The sequence below is a fragment of the Lutjanus erythropterus genome, chromosome 9, assembly GCF_056507025.1.
Source record: "Lutjanus erythropterus isolate fLutEry1 chromosome 9, fLutEry1.hap2, whole genome shotgun sequence".
NCBI classification, from domain to species: domain Eukaryota; kingdom Metazoa; phylum Chordata; class Actinopteri; order Lutjaniformes; family Lutjanidae; genus Lutjanus; species Lutjanus erythropterus.
In genome coordinates, this window is record NC_139325.1 from 15,205,127 (window position 1) to 15,228,749 (window position 23,623).

General features: G+C 37.8%; 1 protein-coding gene across 1 annotated transcript; it reads right to left on the reverse strand.

Annotated features, from left to right (window-relative positions):
- Nucleotides 1-1,358: 1,358 nt before the first annotated feature.
- Nucleotides 1,359-20,317, reverse strand: ddc (dopa decarboxylase). Its single transcript, XM_084726258.1, has 14 exons — nucleotides 20,207-20,317; nucleotides 18,098-18,305; nucleotides 17,415-17,528; nucleotides 17,183-17,302; nucleotides 11,985-12,119; nucleotides 11,065-11,208; nucleotides 10,566-10,632; nucleotides 9,842-9,936; nucleotides 7,564-7,631; nucleotides 6,303-6,379; nucleotides 4,801-4,820; nucleotides 4,587-4,685; nucleotides 2,068-2,169; nucleotides 1,359-1,573 (listed from the first exon to the last, which is right to left on the reverse strand). The coding sequence occupies exons 2-14, from the start codon at nucleotides 18,296-18,298 to the stop codon at nucleotides 1,373-1,375; spliced, it is 1,443 nt and encodes a 480-aa protein (XP_084582384.1). The 5' UTR covers nucleotides 18,299-18,305; nucleotides 20,207-20,317; the 3' UTR covers nucleotides 1,359-1,372.
- Between the last annotated feature and the right edge of the window lie 3,306 nt (nucleotides 20,318-23,623).

A 23,623-nucleotide genomic window follows, 5' to 3' on the forward strand; every position in this document is an offset into this window, starting at 1 on the left:
AGCTAAAGAGAAAACAACTTGATCAGTAACAGCAGCCAACTTTGACACAATCATATGAATTAACAACAAAGTTTTGTGATGTCACGCCACAGATTTACATATCTTCTGGCAGACAAATGTGAGGGATCAGTGATCTGCAAACCATAACAACAAGATATGTTGTGGATGTGGACAACAGGCAGAAGACTAGTGGTGTTTAATTACATTTGTTCATCATTTCTGTCTCAAATCCTGAACATGTACAAATATGATGAGAGACTAATGTGGATCCTAGATTCGTGGTACGCAGAGGATGCTAAACTGAAAATGACCTTATAGGCACCAAATCAGTCAGAAAATATTGACTGTATTGTTCATTTACACAACTTAAAGTTTAATCCTATATTTTTAACTCTACTCATTTGATCATTTATTTCTGTCTGAGTACAGAAACATACTATACAGTATAGGGTTGAATCTGTATTAATTCCTTGTACGATTCTAATGATTAGGAATAAGAAACAAATAGTCACATAATTTCATTTTCATCCAACTGACTTATGGTGGAGGAATGATTGTCTTTTACTACAGTTCTGGAAAATACCGTCCATCTGTGCATAAGTCACAATTTTAATTAATAAGAATTGTGTAAAAGAAAAAAAAAACAATAAACAAGACAATAATGATAGGACCTTGCCTGCCATTGCATTGGACACAACTAGTTCTGCTAATGAGGTCAAAAATAAATTAATGCACTTATAAAAGGGGTTTAACCTGATTACTAGGAGAAATATAATTCTTTAATCCTCACAAGCCACCCACACAATATATAGTCAAACTAGCATTGTGATAAATTAATCTTTCTCACACTGAACATACACATAAAAGTCAAAAATTAATTCACACACACAATGTGCAATACATTCATTGCGGAATTCAAAAAATCCAGCCCAAACCAACCAAACCAAACCTCAATTTGAGCCCATACCAGATTTTACACATAAAAGACACAGAAGCAGCATAGACAGCAAAGACAAGTCTGCATGGGGATAACTGCATTATGATGAGGACAACGGTATACTCATTTAACAGGAAGAGATAAAAGCTAAGTCAATTTATGGAGAAGTTGCAGATAGAAAATGCAATATTTGGAACCTGCATCTTTTTATGCACATCTGTGGACGTGTACAAAGTTATTTTCACATACACTAATTTGAAAAATCAAAACATCAGCAAAATAATGACCACTATTTACTAGACTGGATAGCTTAGCTAGACAGAAACGCCACTGATTACTAAGTGAGCTGTGAAATCATTCTTCATTCTCTTTATGACATTTTACATCTGCAACATGGAATTCTTGTCCTAACTTTGGTCCTTCCTGGCCTTTTGGTCAATGACTGGGCTCCTGCAGAAGCTCAAAGGTCAGCTGCGTGATGTGGCGCCACGCTTGTTGGATATGACGTGACTCGGTTGTGCGTGCACAGATGGCTAAGCGCAGGACAAAAAGGCCAGAGAGCTGGCAAGGCACCAGGTGGATCTCTCTGCTCTTGGTGATCCTTTTCAGCAAGTTCTGGTTCAGCTCATTGGAGCCCTGGAAGGAGGGGACAAAGAAGAAATAAAGCTCCAGCCCAACAGTCAGAGTAACCTCCTAAAATAAGCTTCTACAGTTGAATAATCCTTTCTTATCTCTGGTTAGGAAATCCTAAATACTGAATCCAACATTGCTTATCAATTTTTATGTCCATAACTTGCAACCGACACAAACAACACTTTTCTCATGTTCCCAAGCTAAACAACTTTGTGACCATTGTTTTTTCTCATTGAAATGTACTGAAACATGCACTGAGACATACACAAATGGAGCAAAACCAGTCGGCACTTCAACACTTTCGACAGATGAGTTTGAGGTGTTTTGAGAAATTACAGAAATGCTAACTTGAAAGATAAAAGAAAGACAGTGGGCTATTATAGCAGACACAGTCCACACTTTATCTGACAATAAACAGTTAGCTACCATTAGCTACTGTTAGCTAACACTACATTTATATTAAGTTATGGTAGTTTAATAATGTTGGATGTTGTTACCTTGAGCCTAAAGCAGACTAATCCCAAGACGACCTCAGCACAGATCTCAAACCTCTTGTCTGCTCGTACCAGACTCTCAAACTCCTTGGCCAGGTCCACTTGCTGTAAGACATAGATTATAATGTGCTGTTGCATTTAAACGTACCCAATGACATACTGTGTCTGTGCAAGTTAGGATGCTGCGTAAAATGTAAATAAAAACAGAATGCAAGAGACTCTGGACTGCAACTGAAGTCATATATCAAGCAAGAATGGGAAGGAACTCTTAAAACTACGGCAATTAGTATCCTCGTTTCCCAACTGCTTACTGAGTGTTTTTAAATTAAAAGTTGATGTATCACAGGGTTATACATGCCCCTATCCCAGCCTTTTTGGAATGTGCTACATGCATTAAATTCAGCATGAGTATATATGTACAAAAACATAACATTGTATTACTTTGGACATTAAATATCTTGTGTTTACACTGTATTCAATTAGAAGTATGTTGAAAAGGATTTGCAAATCATTGTATTCTGTGTTTATTTGCATTTTACACAGCATTCAACTTTTTTGGAATCAGAGTTGTAGATGAAAGTACACTTGCACTGTTTTTAAGGCTTTTAATTAGTCTGCAGAGATCTTCAGTGGTGTCTAGTGTTCACTCATGGGGTTAAAGAAACAGCATTTAACAAGTTTAGGCAGGTATATATAGCAGGTTATATTCAGTTTAACAGAGCATGTGCAGGAAAATATGTCAATTGTAAATCGTTGCTTTGCCCTTACATATAGCCTCTGCAAGAAAACAAATCTCATGCAAGTAGCCATACTAAAGATTGTAATTTTCAAGATTTCCACTAGATGGGAGTGCTGTATCATTACACAGCAAGATGCTCTCAGCCATACAGATCAGAGGATTTTTTCCTGCCTTACCATGGACCAAATGTAACCATCTGTAACTATTGATAAGACAAACAAGTCTGATTAAATTAGTATGTAAAAGGACAGTACACACCCTGGTGTAAAGCAATAGATAGGAGGCTCTTTTCAGACAAGTTCAAAGCACATCTCCATAACCATGAGATACACGGTATCAAAAATCTGCTCTCGGGAAATGTCATTGTGGTCTGAATAATTTTCAAATGGCAGTGTATCAAACATGCTCCTATAACATAATTTATCCACTTAGAATCAAAGAGCCTGAATGCATCACTCCATCTAATCACATGTCCCCCCTTTTTCTGCCTCTCTAATTAAACTGCACAACAGCCTAAATAAATAACTGTTTGACCACCAACTTGGTTCCTCATTCCCAGCCAGTAATTCATCATTGCTCAGAGGTCTTTACAAGCTAATATACTGTTGTGATGTCATTGTCTGATTTGTTAATTACTATATTCTGCATTGTAGGACTCACATTCAATGAGCTTTTGTCTTTAAAATGCTTAATTTTACAACTTCTTTTGCTCACAGGGGGATAATTCATTAGTGCTTATAAGGGAAAATTAACATATTGTCTGACTCTACAAGAAACCAAAAATAGGGCTCAAACTGTTCTATCTAATCTAGAGGACAGATGTACAGTAGAGTAGTGTCATGAGTTATGGCTGCAGGGATCAGTGCTGCTTCTGCTTCATTTAAAATGGAGAGTAAACACAAAACAGGCTCATTTGATTGACAGAAAAGACTGGAGGGAGGAAGAGGAAGATAGACAGAGAGATAGGCTTCTTGGGGGTGAAACACTGAGAAGAAACAGCAAGGAGAAAAGGACAGGCAAGGGAGGGAAAAAGGAGCAGAAATGTAAGGAAATGTTGGGGATGCAGAACAGACATTATATGACTGACAGGATGTGCTGATGGTGGCAGAGATGAGGGCACTGAAGGGACTGCAGTGGTAAGGAGGATTAGTTGGGCTGAGATGGGGGAGGGAGGGAGGAAAGGAATGACATTTACCATAAAGACCAGGCATATGTGATTCTCAGAAGTCAGATTATTTTCAGGAGTGATTGAGACACAGAGAGGAAGAAGAGGGAAAGCCAGAACACTCACCACTGTACTAATATTTTAGTCATTTATAACAATGCACAAGGGAGTCAGGGTTTGGATTAAGTTAATAACACACACACACACACACACACACACACACACACACACACACACACACACACACACACACACACACACGCACACACACACACACACACATATATAGTGCATTTACATGTGTGTGTAAATCAGTCTTGTAATGCTTCATTAAACCTGCTGAATGGATGCAAACGCCACTCTGTGCAATAAAGCCCTGGTTAGAGAAATAAATAAATACTACTGTAAAAGTCATGAATCAACCCTACCTATAAACTTTATTTTAAATTTATGTCCTACAAACTGTATTTATAGTACTCTGTCTCTGTTAGCTTACGTGCACCAGTCTTTGGATCGGGCTGTGAACTGAGTTTTGTATGTTTTAAAATGAAGGTGATTTCTTTGTTTGGTTATGTGTGTAAGGATTTACAAAAATGATTGGGATCATTTGGTTCCTACCTTGCGTATGTGAGCCTGCAGGCCTTTGAGCCCATACATACGGAAGACAAACCACATCTTTAGTGAGCGAAATCTTCGTCCCAGTGGAATCTGCCAGTGCTGCAGGCCAGAGGAGGAAGAGAGTAGAACAGTGGTTAATGCTGTAATCACTGAGAGTTTGATGTTCACTGAGGTTATTTTCTTGCAAGAAACAGAAAAAAATTATTAATCTTACCCTATAATCTGTGACCAGCCCTGTTGAAAGAAAAACAGTTAGCCATGAAAATGTAAAAAACGTCAGGGGTTCCAGTTCTTGATTATGATTGGCTGAAATGCATTCAAAGCCTTTGTCAAATACTCTATAAACACACAGCTGTGGCGGCACTGCATGAGTATTACATTGCCAGACTGTGGCCACTAAAGGCTCTCCATCAGTTTTATGCCAAAAACGAAACCTTGTATGAACATCTACTCCTTCTAAAAGATTACCAATGATTTTCTACGACTCATAAACAGACACTAACTCATTCGGTGAACATTTGGCATGAATTTGAATTCTAATAAATGTGAAACAGGCCAACAGAAACAGACATTCCAAAACAGAATAGGTAAGGCTTTATCATTGCGGTCAGAGAAGCCAGTTTGAATTTAGCTCGTTTCCTTAATTTCTGATGACATCATGCCCATTTATGATTTAGTACAGTAACAATATTACATATTTCTTCTTTAATAAGCAATTGCAAAGTGCCTTGTGATTGGGTGATAAAATATCATACAAATACAACAGTTGTTTTCTGATTGTTAAATAGTAGACTTAAAGAGATAGCAACATGCAGCAATGGAGGTACATCAGTAAATGTCAAACATTAAATTCAGAAAAGGATCTGTTGTGAGGCTGCTATATTTTGGAGTGTGTTCCACTGTCCAGGTGCTGCTGTCATTATGTCCACCCCCTTTATCTCACTGATCACAGCACTGTCAGTGCACACAGACCGCCTGCCACAGATAGCTCATCACTACAGAATGGAGGACCGTGTTAGCTGGTGCTAATAACCACTAATTAGATTGAAGAGTCCGGACTGTATGAGCGAGGGCTTTTGTAAGGTGCCTCAGTGCGGTGGGAGGTAGCCGTTTGTCTGTCTCTCTGTCCGCTTGTCTGTCAGACAAATTATAGTGCCGGTCTGAGCCCATCTGCAGGCTAGGAGCATGAACACCAGCAGCACACACAGCGGTAGCAGACACATAAACACACAGACAGTGAATCATATTTTTTAAAGTTAAGTCTGATTCGTTCAGACAAATCAGACTTAACTTCATCTGAGACAATGCATGATGCTAATCGGGTGTATTAATCAAGTTACATCACAAATACGGTAAATCAGCTTAACTTCAGGTAGGTGATATTTTTAAGGTGGCTCACAGAAGCCAGCATTTACACACACACATACACACGCACATATTTTTAAAACTCAAAAATCTTATGCATTCAAATCCAAACATTTAAATTTTGGTTGAAGAATATATGTTTTAGCATCAACATGCTAATTTCGCAAGCCCTTCTAAAAAACTTTTAAAAGACTCTTTTCATGTGACCTGACATGGATCTCTGCATGATGATGTTGCTACATATAAGCCCCTTGGGCTCAGGAGTCTCATTGTCACTGCGTTATACTAATGGCTGAATGGGAGTTTCCATTTGAAAAATCCAGAGTCTCTGTTTAAGTAAAAGGACTATACCTGATTCCTGGTTTTCGTGTTTCAGGTAGAGTGGCTCCATCTTGAAGGCTCCAATAATGTCCGTTCTCTTCTTCACCCTGTTGATAGATGTCAGCAAGCTAAATATTTACAACACATATCACTGGAACATTTAATCCTACAAAAAAAATCACACTGCAAAATGTACAAGTTAAGAACTCTTTTTATGAAAATGGTGTTTTTGCCTCGGCAAACATGATTGTGATCCTTAAATATAGACTTACCACAATATTTTATAGTATGTAAAAAGTTTAGTGCCCCCCATCTGTACACTGAAAGAGACAGTTCACCTGACCTGAAACTGCTCACAACAAGGTCTGTGGATTATTTTGAGCAACACACTGGTTTAGATTTTGTCGTTGTTGTTGTTGTGGTTTTGGTTTTGTTTTTTGAATGCTTGGAGCAACACATGACTTATATCATTTAGTCCCATTATATTTGGGAGAAGGCAGAAATCTGTACGATCGAAATTTCCAAAACAAGGCCACTCACTCCACTTAGATGGATATAGACCAAAGGAAAAATACAAACTGTCCATTTCAGATGTATGTTTAATATCCTGTACAGTAATACACCGTTCTGTTAGTATGTTGTACTAGACTAGACAATAGTGTATTCTGTATGTCTGTCAGCTACCACACAAATTTCGGTCTGCCTGGTATATTTGCTTCACTCAGCAGTCAGAAAAGATAATGATAATCCATCGAGTGGTTGGCAAAATTTGAGCATTCAATAGCCAGTTGGCCAATGGACAAAAACCTTAATTTTGCACCCTGAGCTCAGTGCTCCATAATTTACAGTTTTACATGTGCCTGACAACTACAACACAAAGGTCTAAACACAAAGGTTTCATGTCAGTAGTGACAGACTGACCCAGCAGAGATGGAAAAAGGGTTTAAACACCTCCGTTTCCATCTTGTGCAAAGCATGTCTCGTTTTGTTTGCTGCTGACAGAAGGGGCAGATGGAAGGCACGGTTCTATTTTTGCTGTGCAAATGAGTTGGGTGGAGATGGCTATCAGTTTTCTGATGACAATAACTACTCATTGTTACTTTATGCGGACCATGAGTCACTCTGGTAAATATTGACTAATTAAAAAATACAGACGGTGGTAAAAAAAGCATTGATAACTCATTGTATCATACATGATCTCAATATAATCTGTATCCACACGAATAATATACCTTATATAGAATTTACTGTATTTTGTGCACAAATATTGCACAACAGTGCAGTGACTTACCACATTGCAGAGCAGTCAAAGTTGATTAGAAGCCATTTGTGTGGGTTGAAGTTGAAAGAGTCTGCAAACTTTAAAAGAAACAAGAAAAAAATGTAATGAAGCCGCCTTGTTAGATGTCACTCCAATAACAGGGATGAAATAACAAAAACTAAACAGAATGTTCAAAATTTAATTTAATATTAGTGACTGTCTGTAGTTTGCTGCACCTTTTTGTTAACTTACATTAGAGGTTCTTTGTGAGTCACCATGAGTAGGCTGGCTATCTTTTTAGCTAGCTAGCAAACAATGTAATATTTTGCACAGTGTTCAGCGCTGGGGACAGGTCTGGCTCCACACATGCACATTCTGCCTTATTTGCATTTGTTTAAACCTATCGCACATGTCTTGGGCTGAGCTAAGCCCAGGATGCAGCAACAGTGCTGCTGCAGTATACCATCGAGAGGGAACTTGTTTTGGTGGAACATTTGCACGTCGGGAGGTGAGTTCTGGCATTAAATCAGCAACTAGCTTGTTCATGTTTGTACCATTAGCATCCCAGCACTAATTTGTCATTTTCAGCATGTAGGTTGCTGGCCTGGAGGTTGTTGTTGTTTCTCAGGGACCTCAAAAACATGGATAGGATGTCACAGCACCAATTAAAACCAAGCAACCAATTGCAGGCTTATACCTGCATTTGCAACATTTTGTTATCTTTTTAGCTAACTAGCAAACAATGTAGCTAGCAAATAATATAACCCTTACTAGGTCCAGACAGCATTATAATATTCTTTTATTTTTATATATATTAATTTATTTAGATTTAGGTTAGCAATCATCTCCACATTGCATAAACTCTAATTTTTTTCAAGGTCTGTATTTTGCTGCACTTTTGGGGGGAAGACCTAAGAAATGTAATGATTGCTGATAAAATTTTTCATGTGACAAATGTGTTTTTGCAAAAACACACACCATAATACATATTTGTTTATCGTTACTGTCACAGGGTAAGACAACCTTTTCACCAACAGCATTATCTGGACTAAAGCAGGCACAATTTATTTGAAATGCAAAAGAGGAACATCCAGCCAGCAGCTTGCAGGGAGTGAGGGAAATAACCCTTTCCTATCAGGGTTTATTCAAAGACAGACAAACCTTTCCTAATCAATTCTCATCTTTTTGTCGGCTATCTTTTGTAATATCCTTTTCTCTCTACCTCCGTAAATGCAATAACACAGCATGGAGAGACAATATGAGACAAGACTCCTGGCTGACAGTTGCCATGCTGACTGATTCAAAGGGGGCTGGTTGCCTGCTTGCCCATCACTCATATCCTAGCAACCAACCCTCCAGCAGGGCTGCACTCTTATCCTAAATGACCAAGTGCCTTCTTCATGTCCTCGTCCAATAATTTTCATTGATCTTGAAATGTTTCACAAGTTATACTGTCATTTATAACTACAATATATTGTATATACTGTAATCTACTAAATATCATTGCATGTGATTTAATTAATTTTGTTTATCCACTTCCTTAAAGAAAAACTCCCTAAACTCTCCATTTCTCATTGCATTTAAAATGCTAGAAAATGTAAAATAGCAAGGATTTGTGAAGAATGTATTTTACTACTAATGATAAGAAGAAGAAAAAATTAAACAACACTTGGTCTTTTTACGGTGTGTTTTCTCTGTCTCCCCACCAACACTGTTTGAACTTGTGTGTCTAATAAACAGTGATATATAAAGGTCTAACGCTGCCTCAGGAAATTACTCTGTCCTTATCTCTGCGTCTCTGCACAGCTTGGGGAGCAGCAGCTGCTTCGGCAGCCTCAAAAGGCAGATTGATGCTCCTGCGCTAATGCCGATTGTTCGGCCTATTACTCACTCTTGCGTGCTTCCTCCTTGACATTAACGTTATGCCTTTTTTTTTCAAACAGAAATAAAGCAGCTGGATATAATCAGTATGAGGTTAGAGTTACCTTTCATAGATGTTAGGAGAGATATTTCACAAGCAATTTAACAGAAATAGGTTGTGCTGTCATTCAGGAGCAACATGTATCCATGCAGGTGGATGCACATTTCAAGTTTTTCACCACACTTTGACCATACTAAATATGTCCTTCACATGCTGGGATGATCAAGGTTAAAATCCCGCCATGTCATTTTCTCATGAGAATTCTTGGAGCTCCCAAGTCAAATTATGCCAAGAAGCTGAAACATTGGTAACAAAATAGGCGACCGTTACTTATTGTGTTGTGATGTTCATGCACCGTATGAACAGTGTTTGCATATTTTTACACACCTCAACACCATTCAACAAAGGCCTAAATTCAGGACAGATAAATGCACTCCCAGCATAGGCTGCATCAATGTGCATCCACATATTTTCCTCATTACCTGGAACAGACAAGAAACAGAGAGGTTATTAATACACAATATGTAAGATTTAATAACCTGACAGTGTACAACTATGTACTTACCACCTGGTTAAATCATAGAAATCATAGAAATTAAGTTGCATCAAACTGTCTTAAAAGTAAGAAAGACTAAATTTAAACTAAATTTAATTCTGTAGCTCCATATATATATTGGTTCTGGCAGCACTCTAATTCACACATTCATTTATTTATTTATTTTTGATTTGGATAAACTACTTAATTTTAGTTTAAATAAATTAACTTGGATTTACTAAACTGAAATTAGTATTTTAATTGTGAGCTCTGCTTAATTTTAAATCTGTATCCTGATCAGAACTAATCTTAGATCAAATTTATCTTTGTTGGTGCAGCCCAATATTAATCTATTAATTGAGGTGATTTTTTTTGTTTCTTTGTTTTTGTCTGTTTCTCATTCACACACACTCAAGTACCAGGGAATAAGCGTTTCTTACTTTTACCCTGACTCCCACCTTCCCTTCCAAACATCCTGGTCCTTCTTAAATCAAAATGTGTTGTAAAGCCAACAAAGCTTTTTTTCTGTTGCGAAACAAAAAGACTGAATGTGTGCTGTTGTGACAGTTGACTTACATAGGGGCCCCAGCTCGGTAGTGTGATCAAAAGCACATGACGGCGTGGTGCCGAGAGTCGCACAGAACTGAAAGATACAAACATACAAGTCGTTGCAGTGTCTTTAGCGTCGCTATTATACAAACGCAGATACAACAAAGATAGATCTGGATATCAGTTTCCATAAACACAGATGAGTCAGAGCTGTAGGACCGTTGTAGCCTCCTGAGTATTGTTCACTGATAGCGATCTGCGGGTCCAGATGAGACAGTGATTATTGTCCTTAACCAGATGAACATACATTAGGTTCACCAGAAACAACGTTATCCTCAGAAGCCTCGGGGTGTGCACAGCAGCATCACACACAAATTGCATCATTGAGGTTGTCAACTCGGTGAGCAGTTGTGTAGGTTGTAATGTTTACATGTGTAGCAAAAGAAATCCAATAATAGATGTATGTTACTGTTGCTGTATGTGTGTGTGAGCTGTGTTATAGTTGTGGATTTTTGTCTTTTCTTACATAGAAAGGGATGAGTCCAGCTTTTTTGTCCTCCTCCACCATCTTCTTAAGCATTTCCCCTCTGACAGCATACCTGTTGTCTGTGGGAACCTTCCTCATCATCACTCCTCCGATCAGAGCAGCACGCTCCACTGAGGAATGAGCCTTCAAAAGGAAAGAGATCAAATATTTGCAAGAAATGCAGTGCAAATGACTTGTTAAATCACAGAGCTGATACCCCGCCCACTTTTGGTAAGAAGGCGAACCTGTCTCAACAACTGATCTCATGATGAATGATTTGAAATGATGAAATTGTTGGAATTGGATATAAAAAGGTTGATGATACACCCTTAATGGTTAAGAACTCAAAGACAAAAAAAAAAAAACCTTCAAGTTATGATAACAACATCCTGTTAACCTAGCATCCAGTACATCCAGACCATATAATGGTGTTTTTCTTCAGTAGAAAAACAGCAAACTGCTCTCCCTCTAAAGGTCTGTGTGGCCCTCAGGCGACTCCCAAACTCAATCACAAAGTCAGCCTGATATTAAACTTGATCAGTGCCAGCTACTGCCTGACTGACCCTCTGTCTCACCCAATCACTGAAAAACCATTTCAGTGAGCTAACCTTTAATGATCTGAGTTCACATGGACTGCTGTTGAGTGAGCCCATTAAAAAGTCAACATGTTTGCAGAAACTTAGCAGTGCATCTGTAGTCAGTTTTGGGGTATTTTTTTAGAATAGCTCAAAGTTCACATGTGAACCCTAAAAAAACATTGATGAAAGGCTTTTTCAAACATCATTTACTACTATCTGAAAATACCAGATAATAAAATTGTAAATGTAAAGGACTCAATTATCTTGTCTCTCACTTATCTGCATTAAACACTACATGTGTAAGATTGAAAGTGTCTTTGTTTGTTTTTTTTTTTTGCTCACTTGTTCAGAGGTGTACGCCACCAGTTTGGAGAGGATTTCACCCTCTGACAGTTCGGTGTTGGAGGCCTGGATCCGTCGGATTGCTTTACAGCGTGCAGCGAGCAAGGACATCAGAGTTGCCTCGCTGGCTGTGCCCTGTTGGAGAAATAGATGGGACATGTAGCACAATGCAGCTCCGCTGTTGTTCCAAACTTGTATTTTAACTGTGTAAACAAAATCAAAAATCAACTACATGGAGTATTTCAGGAAGCCCAGATGTTTTGTACTGGGCTTTTGGTCTGTGTTGTGTACTGCCAGAAGCAGCACAACCTTTTAACTAATAAAGCTCAGGCAGCTGAAGTTCAAGATGTTCTCAGGAAACCAGTGACGGTGAATAAAGATGGACAACAGGTCTCCACTTCCTCCAGCTGTATGAAAATGAAGCCAAAACACCAATATTTTGATCCTGTCCATTTCTAATATATTTTGTCGGAACAAACTAATAAAAAACAACCAATAACTTCATGGCCTATTCTCGCCTAAAATATAATAGAAAACTGAAGTTGATTGAGTTGGTTGGTGAAAAGTATATTAAATACATATTAAAATAGTATAGTCACTATTAACTGCTGTTGTTAGAATAGCAAACAGATGATTTATAATCACCAGGATTCTGTGTTGAATAAACCACCTGAAGATTAAAACTTTGTCCCTTAAGCAAAATAAATACCTAAGCCAAGGGGTTTATTTAGGAGCATTGAATAAGATCTGCAAGTGCACTTCAGTTGCCCTGCTTTACTCACATAATTATGTACTATTATTCAACAGCATTGTCAATTGTTAACCAGCCAAGGGACATTCAAAAGGACAACAAAGAGAAAACAAAAAGAAAAAGGAAAGCAAACTGCACAGGAGACGAGAATGTTGTTCTCTTCAAAGAATATGGAAAATACAAGCACATAATCCAAAGTAAATACAAGCCAGTAGCCAGAACAAACACACACAAGCAGAGCTAACTGACAACATCTACAAATCTGCTGTATACCATAGCAAATTTGAAAATAGTACTGTGACACCAATGAAGGAGACTGCCAAACATCACCGTAAGTCGCAAAAAAATGGTGAGTTTCAATAAAATGTGATAGCAAACATTAATATATGAGACAGCATCATGTTAACATTTGGATAACTAGCTACAAACTTGCTAGTGCTAAATCTTTACTTGCTAAGAATTTTCTCATCATGTCCAGTGGGTGTTCTTTTAAAAATGTGTTGTCAGTCGTCACTTAAGTAGCCTAAGTGGTTTCACGCAACCGGACTTTCATGCACTGGACTTCGAGCTATGATAAACAGAATATATGGTGATAAATTGCACCTGCTCACAAAATGTTAAGGTATGAAAACAAATGGTATGTCAATGAGCATGTAAACACTCAATGTTGATTCCTAATGTGTGTGTTGTCCTCTGATGTGTGTGTTCCTATTGATTGATACAAATACAGCCAAACTCACATAAAAACAAAAAAAGATAAACAATTAGTCAGCATTATGTGCTGTCGGATATTCCCTTTGATTTGTACACTGTGACACCTCCACATCCTCATTAGGGAAGAAAATATTTAAAATTGTGTTGTGAGTCATCATCCAGCCAGCCTGACATGAATTGTTTGAGGCTACATGATGAAGTGAAGCGTGGCTTCTGAGGTATCCGGGGGCATTACTACAAGAAAGTCAATGATATGTTCAAATCCTTCAATCAATGACCACAAGTCACTCAACAAGGCTGATATAGGCTTTGTCATTTGTGTCTGAACAAATGCAGAAGCAGAGTAATATTAAGCCTGTCCTACAGAATGGATCAATCAATCGATATATCCATCAAATCACTTACTAAGGCTCAAATAAAAATAAATAAATACAAGAACAGTTTTGATACTGACAAGTAAAACAAACTTTAAGCTTCCAAGCCAAGTGTACTTCCTGTCTTGCAGTCATCTCTGAAGCTGGTAACCTTTATAAGGTACACTGCTCTCTTCCATCCTGCTACCCACCAGAGTGAAGCATAATCTGTTCTGTTTCAGATGTACCTGAGCAGCCACTTTACGAGATACATCCTTAGAAAAAAGGGTTCCGAAAGGGTTCTTCAGGACTGAGGTTCTACCCAAAATCATTTGCTTCTCACAAATCGTTTTTTTTTTTTTTTTTTTTTTTTTTGATGAAAGGGCTTCATACTGACACAGTATTTAGTACACTAAAGCAGTATGTGAGATATTTTAGTATGCTCAAATGAACCCAGTAGTACACAAGGTGCATACTACTTCCAGGGAAATATTACAGTATGTAAACAGTGGACACAACACGGGCATAAATATCCCACAATGCAATGTAGTAATGATGACAAACAAGTAAACACCTACAACTTAACAGACAAAGGTGGACAGCAACCAAGGCAGCTCTGTGCACAGTCAATGAGACCTAAGTTTAAATAAAAGTAAGATTTCACTTTGCTAGGTGTAATATGTTTTTTACTTAGTCAGTTTGCTGTTAGCACAGTTTACCCATCTCCAGCTGGAAAGGAAGCTTTCAGGAAGTGATATAATACGCACTGAATAATGCGTCTGACAAGATCCATACTGATGTTTATTTAAACAAAAGTGTGTTGAACTCATCTAAATGACCCCTTTTGGAAGAAAAATTCTACAAGGATTGTCAAAATCCTTGAAGAACTCTTTTATCAAGAATTTGGGGAACCACTACACCATAAAAAGCTTCTCTCTAGATTCAAACTGATGGTTCTATGTGAAAACCTTTATTTGGGTTATCGTATAACTCTCTGAACGCTTCAAAAAATGGTTCTAGTTAGCACCTTTATTTCTCTGAGTGTAATAAGCCTTGAAATAACCTGTCACAGATGTCCCCTGTACCAGCCGAAAACAGAAACTGCACAATTGTTCTTCGTGATAGGAGGTGACGTTCTACTACTAAAGATGATGCATGCATTAAAAGACGATTTTGCAAGTTTGCATCTATAATAACTTTACATAGAAGGGATCACAGAATGACCCCACTGTTTATCAGCTGCTTTAGTCAAAAGGACTCTGCCTTTGTTATCATAATCAAGCTGTCTGCCACCAAAGTCTAATGACTCATCCAGGGATAAAAAGGGAAAGCTAAGGTCACCAGAAGATCTTTCTGAAATCATCCCTTTCCCCCTTTGTGTCAGCATAAGGTTTATAATAATAGACTGGCAATGTGCTGTCACAACAATCATTAGCCCTGCTGCAGTGAGAAGAGCCCTGTTGGTTGCCATAGTGAGCTGGTAAGCAGCACTTAAAAAGCAGAATGGCAAGACAGAAACAAAAACATGAACACACATAAACACACCCTCACACTCAGGTGGTCACAATAGAAGAGGCATGAAATGATCTGTCATCAGAGTGCACTCTCATGCTCCACTACTCACCATCCCATGAGCACACACAGACACACACTCACACACACATAGATAGCATCCTCTGCTGCTGCTGCTGCGTTTCTGTCAATGGAACACTAAACTAATGCTTAGCCTTTTGCCACACGAAACAATCCCAGCACCATCACCGTCACTCTGTCTGCTGGTGGATGACATATTAAAAGGCAATTTCCTGCCAATTTTCAGCTGGTGTGAATCAGGGAGAGAAAGAGACAACAAATCAATAGTACACAAATTGCTGATGAATATGGGCTCAGGTGCGCTCAGCTGTGAGTGTGTATAAACACCTTTGTTTTCATGAAAGTCAAACTGGCAAGCAAACTGGAGAAGTTATAGAAATACAAAAACTACAAAAAAAGAGATATATTTCCTATAAACTATTGGTTCTCAACCTGGGGTGTGCGCCTCTTTAAGGAGTCTGGCAAAAATCACAGGGAGTCCCCAAGGCTTTGTCTGCTCTGAGGTTGTCAAAATTAGATTTGCACATGTTAACTAATTTATATTAACAACGTATTACATTTTTGTGAAAGTATGTACACAAAACTACCAAAGAAGATACAAATTTTGTCCTCACTCGAAAGTACTGTAGTAGTCTATTTAGGAAGCCACACCTCTGTGACCATAAAACAACTCTGCTGGCTTGTAAAAAGACAAAATGTAAAGCTTTAACTAGAAAAAGACATTTACCAAAGGCAAAGGTTCCAAGAATAAAAACAATTATAATTAATGTTATTTTTTTTACAATAAAGCTTTGCAATGGATCATTTGTTCTTTGTGTGTGTGCTTGTCGGCTGGGGGGGGGGGGGGGGGGGGGGGGGGGGGGGCTGGGAAAGAGTCTCAGCAATCAACTCTCTTTCTGGTACAATCACACACCACTCAGACAAATCCCACTGATTCTACATTTAAAGATAGAGTCAAACATCAAATATCTACATTTTTGGGTTGGTAAATCATCCTGAGCACAACAAAATTATGACAAAATATGGAAATACAGGCAGAGGGCAGGGTCTCTGCAGATGCAGATCCCATCACACACTTCTAGCAGGTCATAAGTGATTGAAAGGTATTTTGTTTAAATGAGTCCAAACATTGTTCTTTAAAGAAACTGTCTCATATTATTCATTTAATTGAAGTTAAGATTAGACTTACAATAAACAATATTGGATAATAATAATAATAATAATTATTATTATTATTATTATTATTATTATTATTATTATTATTATTAGTAGTAGTAGTAGTAGTAGTAGTAGTAGTATTATACCACAAAACTAACTAAAATAAAATAAAGAATATTGGTTTTAGTTTTTATCAGTTTGGTCAAATTCGCCAATGCAGCTGGCCTGTGGAAGCATTGTTGTTTAGATTTAGTTCAGATAAACTTAGATGTTTACATGACTGTGAGTCAATTGCATAGTATGGAAAAACTTGTTTGGCACTTCTTTATCTTGCCCCTGACTAATATTCCCCATATTGTAATTAAAAAATAAAAATAAAAAAATGATGAAACCAATAAAAACTAAAGTTAAAAATTTTATACAATAAAAACAAAACTGAAAAGGAGCAAAGCCAGTCTGGAAACTGACTGAAAAAAAGTGAATTGGAAAAAAAAAAAAAAAAAAAAAAAAAAAAAAAATACTGTAACTAATGAAAAATACACAACTGTAATCTGGTTTGAGACCATGGAAGAGTATAAAGTTAAGGTGCAAGGAGTGCACAAACATAAATACAGACAAAAGACACCTACCTGGATGACCCCTCCTCCATGACCATGTGTCCCAGCCATAAAACATTCTGGCAGTTGCAGCATCTTCCCCAGCCAGTCTAACATCACTGTCTCCAGCTCTGTACAGGCCGGGCTGGCCGCCTAAAAACATGCACCCAAGACACAAACAATATATATTCTATGTTTGCACATGGACAAAAAAGAAATATACAGTCTTGAGTCAGACACAGAGACACAGTTAAGTGTTTGTTACCCAAGAGAATCCAATGCAGCCAATGGCTCCACACAGCATGTCGGCCAACATGGCAGGGTAAGAGGAAGCAGCTGGAAAGTAGGCAAAGAAGTATGGGCTGTGCCAGTGGGTGACCTGAGAAAAGATAAAATATGCAAATAATTAATGCAAAAACAAGACCATCCTCAGGTTTTCATTGGGAACATATGGGTGTCAGAATTAGCCATTGACCCTCAGCTGACAGAGAGACAGAGACATTTTTTGTATGATTTAAAAAGCGCCGCTGTTGATCATTGACAACCTATTTTACTACTGTATTGTTAATGAGCTACTCATGCAACACTGAGTAGAAGTCCATGAAGGCATATACAGACAGACATTCACTTAGCCATGTTGTAGCAAGATAAATAAAGTTATTGCTATAATGTGATAGGTTTGTATGGAGTAATAGCATAAAAATATCATGTTGTAACATGAAAAAAAGAGTAAATTTTTCATGTTAAAAAGTGATACTTTCCTTTTTCCTGGTGTGGTACCAAAGTGCTTCTGTACGGTCTGGAGTCCATAATATTGCTATGATTTTTTTGTATTACTTTCCAAAATGATCTAATTAATAATCCAAATTACACTGACAGAGAAGCACAAGAGAATCTGTGCACAGTGTCATTGTAAGTATCAACAAATGAGTAAAAGCGTGAGCTCACCCCTGGCATTATGACCCTCTCTACATCTTTCAAAATATCTTCATAATTCTCAGGCTCCAGAGGGGCTTCAGTGGGGATCAGAGAACGAAGATATCCTGGTTCCAAATCTGGGTAGACTGGTTGCTGTTCTATGTTCTCCAGGTAGTCGGCCACATAGTCCACCATCTCTTTCCCTCTGCGCCGAAACTCTGCAGCATCCATGGTACCACTGGAATACAGCACAGGAAACGATTCAGTTTCTCAAGAAGTCCCGTGATGTTGTAACTGGTTGAATGTGATGTCTTGATGATTTGTTTCAGATTAAAACAGAGGGCCGCTGCAACAGTGTCAAACAGCTGACAAATTATTAAGCGCGTATATTCATACACATCATTCCAGTTTTACCTTTGATCTCAGTGATTGGTGTGAGTTGATCATTGCAGACAGTCAACCTGATGACCTTATACTTTCTTGCATTAAAAAAAGTGTATCTTGACAATCAATCATTAATTTGCAGCTAGTTCTAAAACACGTAGGGACACTGGAACAGTTTCTGAGACACTCATGCAACCTATTTTATATCTATATGACATTTACAAATATTTGTATGCACAATCAATACACATTTATACATATCAGATCTGGTCGCAGTCATGCAGAAATTAAATTAAAGTTATTCATTCATGCATTAATTAATTAATTAATTCATTCATTCATTCATTCATTCAAACATTTGTTTGAGCCTTGAAAACCATTAAGGTGTCCCTCAATTAAAAAATTAAAGAGGACAATACTCAGTCAAAACAATTTTTGACAAGTTTGGTGAGGTCCTGTGGTCCAGTCCACCATAGATGTTATATAGGGTTGTGAATTTCCAATAAGGGATTTATGGATGAAAAGATACAAGATGTGAGCCAGTTGGGAAGCTGAGCCATCCCTTTTGTCTAAACCAGCTTTATTTTAATTAATTTTACTGACTGACTAGAATAGGGTCTGTTTGAGAAAGACACCACTGATTAAGATTACACTGGTAATGTGAGTTTAGCACTCTATTGCCAAGTTTGTCTAATGGTAAAAGCTATTACAAGTGTTTGGTTATGAAATCGTCTCAGTTTTGTTACTGATACCTCTATGGGAGCGACATAAGTTAACGAGACTCACAGTGGGTAGTATTTTAGCCAGTTAAAAGGAGGCAAGAGGAGATTTTTCTTTAAATAATTTAATTTTGTGGTTGTTTTGATTGAAACACTGCAGCTTTTGTTTACAGGGGCATCCTGAATCAACAAAATATGAAAATTCCTTGTGATGCCCATTTAACAATGGTTGGTTGTTAATAATGTCATTATCAATATATCTTGATTTATAGTCATCCCTGTTAACACGGGTTGTATGTGCACATTTTAGAAGTTAAAGGGTAATTTAATTTCATTCTTAGTGACAGAACAGTAGCAACACACACACATACACACACACAGCCTAAGCCATGCTCCTTGACACAGTTAGTATAAGCCTGTGCAATTTAAATGTATATATGAGCCCTTGACCCTCTTACAGACACATTAAGCCTGTTTAATCATAGCTTAGTTTACTTTCACTTTGTGGACCGAGGGGAACAGAAAAGCTTGGTAGTAAAAAGCATTTACATGTCTAAAAGAAATCTATTTCTACAGACCACTGTTATAAACTCATTGTCTCGTAACGCAATGTGCCAAAGGGCAGTTTCATAAGCTTGTTTAAAACAGAGCCTGATCAAGATTTCCTTGATCTCACTGACATACAACTGAGGGAACGGGACATTTATGAGCTGATTAATCAATGGCAAATCAGCAACATGCCACACTCACTAATGAATGAACCTGTCGCAGTCTACAACAATAAATGAACAGATATATTATAATATTGTATTATTCCTATATTACACAAATGACTGCCGTGCTGCCTATTCAAAGGGCACAACAGCATATGAACATTGCCCTCTGCTCTACAGTGCTGTATCATTCAACAAGTGTTTCAGCCTGTATGCCTCTTTCCAGCAGAGCCCTTATCCTTATCCTTATCTCAAATAGGATTATACATGTTTGTGTGCGTGTCTGTGTGTGAGTGTATGTGTGTGTGTATGTGCATACTTACATTTTCAGGTGAGAGCTTCTGCAATGGTGCTTGGATGGTGGATCCTGTCCTCCTCTTTGGCTTCCACAGACAGGCAGGCACGTGGTGAGTGTGTTTGTGTGTGTGTGTAAGCAGGACAAGAGACATTTGCTCCTTTTATCTTGCCACTAACCACCCCCACCCCACCAGCCCCCACAAGGCCAGCCAATAGAAACGGGGCTCACGGCCAATACAGGACTGACTGATTCACAAGTTCCTGAAGCTGTGATGACACACACGCATACATGTGTAAATATGATTTCTAACACTAAGACACAGTTTATATGCACACCTACAATAAAAAAAAAAATACATACATACAAAACAATCAAAGAGAACTATATTATTAGCAAAAAGAAGATAGACAATATATAATATAATATAATATAATATAATATAATATAATATAATATTATATTATATTATATTATATTATATTATATATAAATACCTTGCAAACATGTTGCAGAGGTGTGTGTTATTATGAAAGGAATTTAGGGAGGACAGATACATGAAATACACAGACACGGAAAGGTCATCTGTCCAACTGTAATGCCATTTAAACAACCATCAGTTCATGAAAATCTATCTGATATGAGGCAGAAATCATGTTCATGCATGAGGTAATATTAAAGTTTTATTCATGTTACATTTAATCATGTTCAGCAACTTCCTTCCTCACTATCTATTTCTGATGTATCAGTTTTCCCCAGAAATTATAGCAACAAGTGGCTAGCTAACAACGGCCTGCCATAACTGCACCTTTGCCTTGAACGAATTACACATTTCTTTGCTATTAATTTAATACACACTATTATTATTACATTTTTAATTTATTTAATCAGTGAATCAAACTAGGATCACTATAAATTACAATCAGCCAATACAGCCAACCCTATTTCTTCCCTGGCTGTTTCAGCTTACAGTACATGATAGCATATTCTGTTCCTTCTTTTGCTGGGATCCCCATTGGTCCCTACTCCCGTTTGAAGACCACTGATCTACCCAACATGAGACTGTATAGGAATGAATTTTCTTGTTAAGCAGTGGCACACTTTCCAGATGTTGGCTCTCACCATTAGCTCAGCTGGTCAACTTCCCGATAGCTTGTTACAGAGTCGTTTTTTCTGCTGACTGACTCATGTGTTCACCTTAATGGTTGTTGTCAGTTTCCTGCCTCAAAGGATGTTTAATAAAAACCACATCGCTCTTCCTCCCTATACCAACACTGTCAGACACACAAACCTATAAAACAAATTGGAGCAAAACTTAACAAGAAGAGCATTGCATTGTTGTATTTTTCCAGCCAACCTTGTTTCATGATTTGTGTCAAAGGTTGAAAAAGTTACCGTGACAGTGAACTGCACAGTTAAGACATGTTAATCTTTAATCTTTCTTTCTTTTTTACTCTTCTACCCACAACAAAACTATAAGCCATGGACCCTCACTGCTTTTGCATGACTGATAATCCAGAAGGTGTGACACACCAGACCAGAGATGGTGTCAAAGGGTCATTTCCCAGTAGGACCAAAGCGGTGGTCTCACCACATTAAAATGGTTTCCCTTCGCCTCAGTATTTATAGCTCACATGATGAATGTTTTGCCTCGTTAACTGGTTCTACGTGTACCATTACCATATTACTTCCCATAATAAGTTGTAATGACTCAAATATAGACCAACTTCATTTACCAGCACCAGAACTTGTGGTATTGCACCATCTAGTGGAAAAGCTAAGGGTTACTCCTTTATTAGTTTTTCTGTAGAATTAAATATATCTTACAGGTATCGCATCATAATTAGACTGCCCTTACCACTGATTTATGGTTAGGCCATTTATTAGGTTGTAAACACTCAACACATGAGATAAAAGGCCAACCATGACTTGTTAGTAAGCCCACATTTATCTGTACTGTTAAGACACAGATCTCATTTCTTAGTTTGTCTTAGTCATCAGCAGCATTTATACCTGGCAGCTTCATTAGATATTTGTTAGCAAGTTACTAGCATTTAATCACCAGCAACATAGATTAATAGTCAAAAAGTTCCATGTGGCATCAAATTAACATATCAAATTTGATTAGTGTCTTCTTCAGGACAGAATTCCAGATGTGGTACAGCTGATAATCCTTCCTTTACTTTGGTGTACTGATCACCCAGTTTGAGTCATCAATAAATTTTGATGCGTTTAACATTTCACAGTAAGACTCCACTTTACCAATTATAAATATTAGTAACTCAGTGTTGTAAGTAGATCATGAGCGATGGATGAAAACTGTGTTATAACATCTTTAGAATTGTTCCTATAACAATATAATATACAGTATAATATACAGTGATACCATTTAAAATTATATTATATTTTGCCCAGGACACAGTATGAAGTAGGGCAGCACAGTGGCGCAGTGGTTAGCACTGCTGCCAGCAAGAAGGTCCTGAGTCCTGAGTTCAAATCTCCCAGCTGGCTAGGGGGTTGGGAAGTTTGCAGCTGTGTGCAGGGCCCTTCTGTGTGGAGTTTGAACGTTCTCCTCGTTTTCGCGTGGGTTCTCTGCCGGTACCCACAGTCCAAAGACATGCATTAAATAGATTAAATGGTCAATCTAAATTGTCCATAGGTGTGAATGTGAGTGTGAGTGGTTGTCTGTCTCTATGTGTTAGCCCTGTGATGAACTGGCGACTTGTCCAGGGTGAACCCCGCCTCTTGCCCAATGTCAGCTGGGATAGACTCCAGCCCCCCACAACCCTTCAAGGATAAACGGTTATGGACAATGAATGAATGAATGAATGAACAGTATGAAGTAGAATTAGGACCATTTATTTATTACCAATGCACATACTATATGATTTGTATAACAAGTCCAGTGGTTCCCAAAATGGAAGCGGGCATGAATATGATTTATTTAGGGAAAATAAACTTCACAAGCACTCAAACTGTGTCTTTTTTTAATTACTGTTCATTGTTTACATGGATCCCCATTAGCTATAGTTATAGTAGTTGTTTCCCAATTTATTGTTCATGATTGATAATAATTGTGTGGTGGGGGGCGTGAACATTTTGTGGTTTCTGAAGGGGGGCATGCCAGAAAAAGTTTGGGAACCACTGAACAAGTCTATTACATATATCTGATACAGCAGTCTTACATTCTTTTATTAGGAAATGTTTCCCTTAATGACGACAAACACAGGTTTTTATATCAATGTATTAATGTTTTATTCTAATTACAATAAACAGAATATATCAGTCCCTTATTTGTACAAAAATACCTGAAAAGGTTACAATTAAGATTTATAAGCCATTCAACTATTTACAGATTGAAGCAAAGCACATTTTGAATACAGGAGCTCTCTCTTACAAAAAAGAGATAAGTTACTGTTTTCTTTTTTGCATTCCCTGAAATACA

What these genes read in the sequence shown, in the direction of transcription:
- ddc (XM_084726258.1), bottom strand. Translation starts at nt 18,298, where the DNA reads ATGGATGCTGCAGAGTTTCGGCGCAGAGGGAAAGAGATGGTGGACTAT. An exon ending in TGGCGTACACCTCTGAACAA is followed by an intron (nt 11,209 to 11,984) that starts GTGAGCAAAAAA and finishes TTCCTTTTGAAG; the next exon opens with GCTCATTCCTCAGTGGAGCG. An exon ending in TAGTCTGCTTTAGGCTCAAG is followed by an intron (nt 1,574 to 2,067) that starts GTAACAACATCC and finishes CCCTCCTTCCAG; the next exon opens with GGCTCCAATGAGCTGAACCA.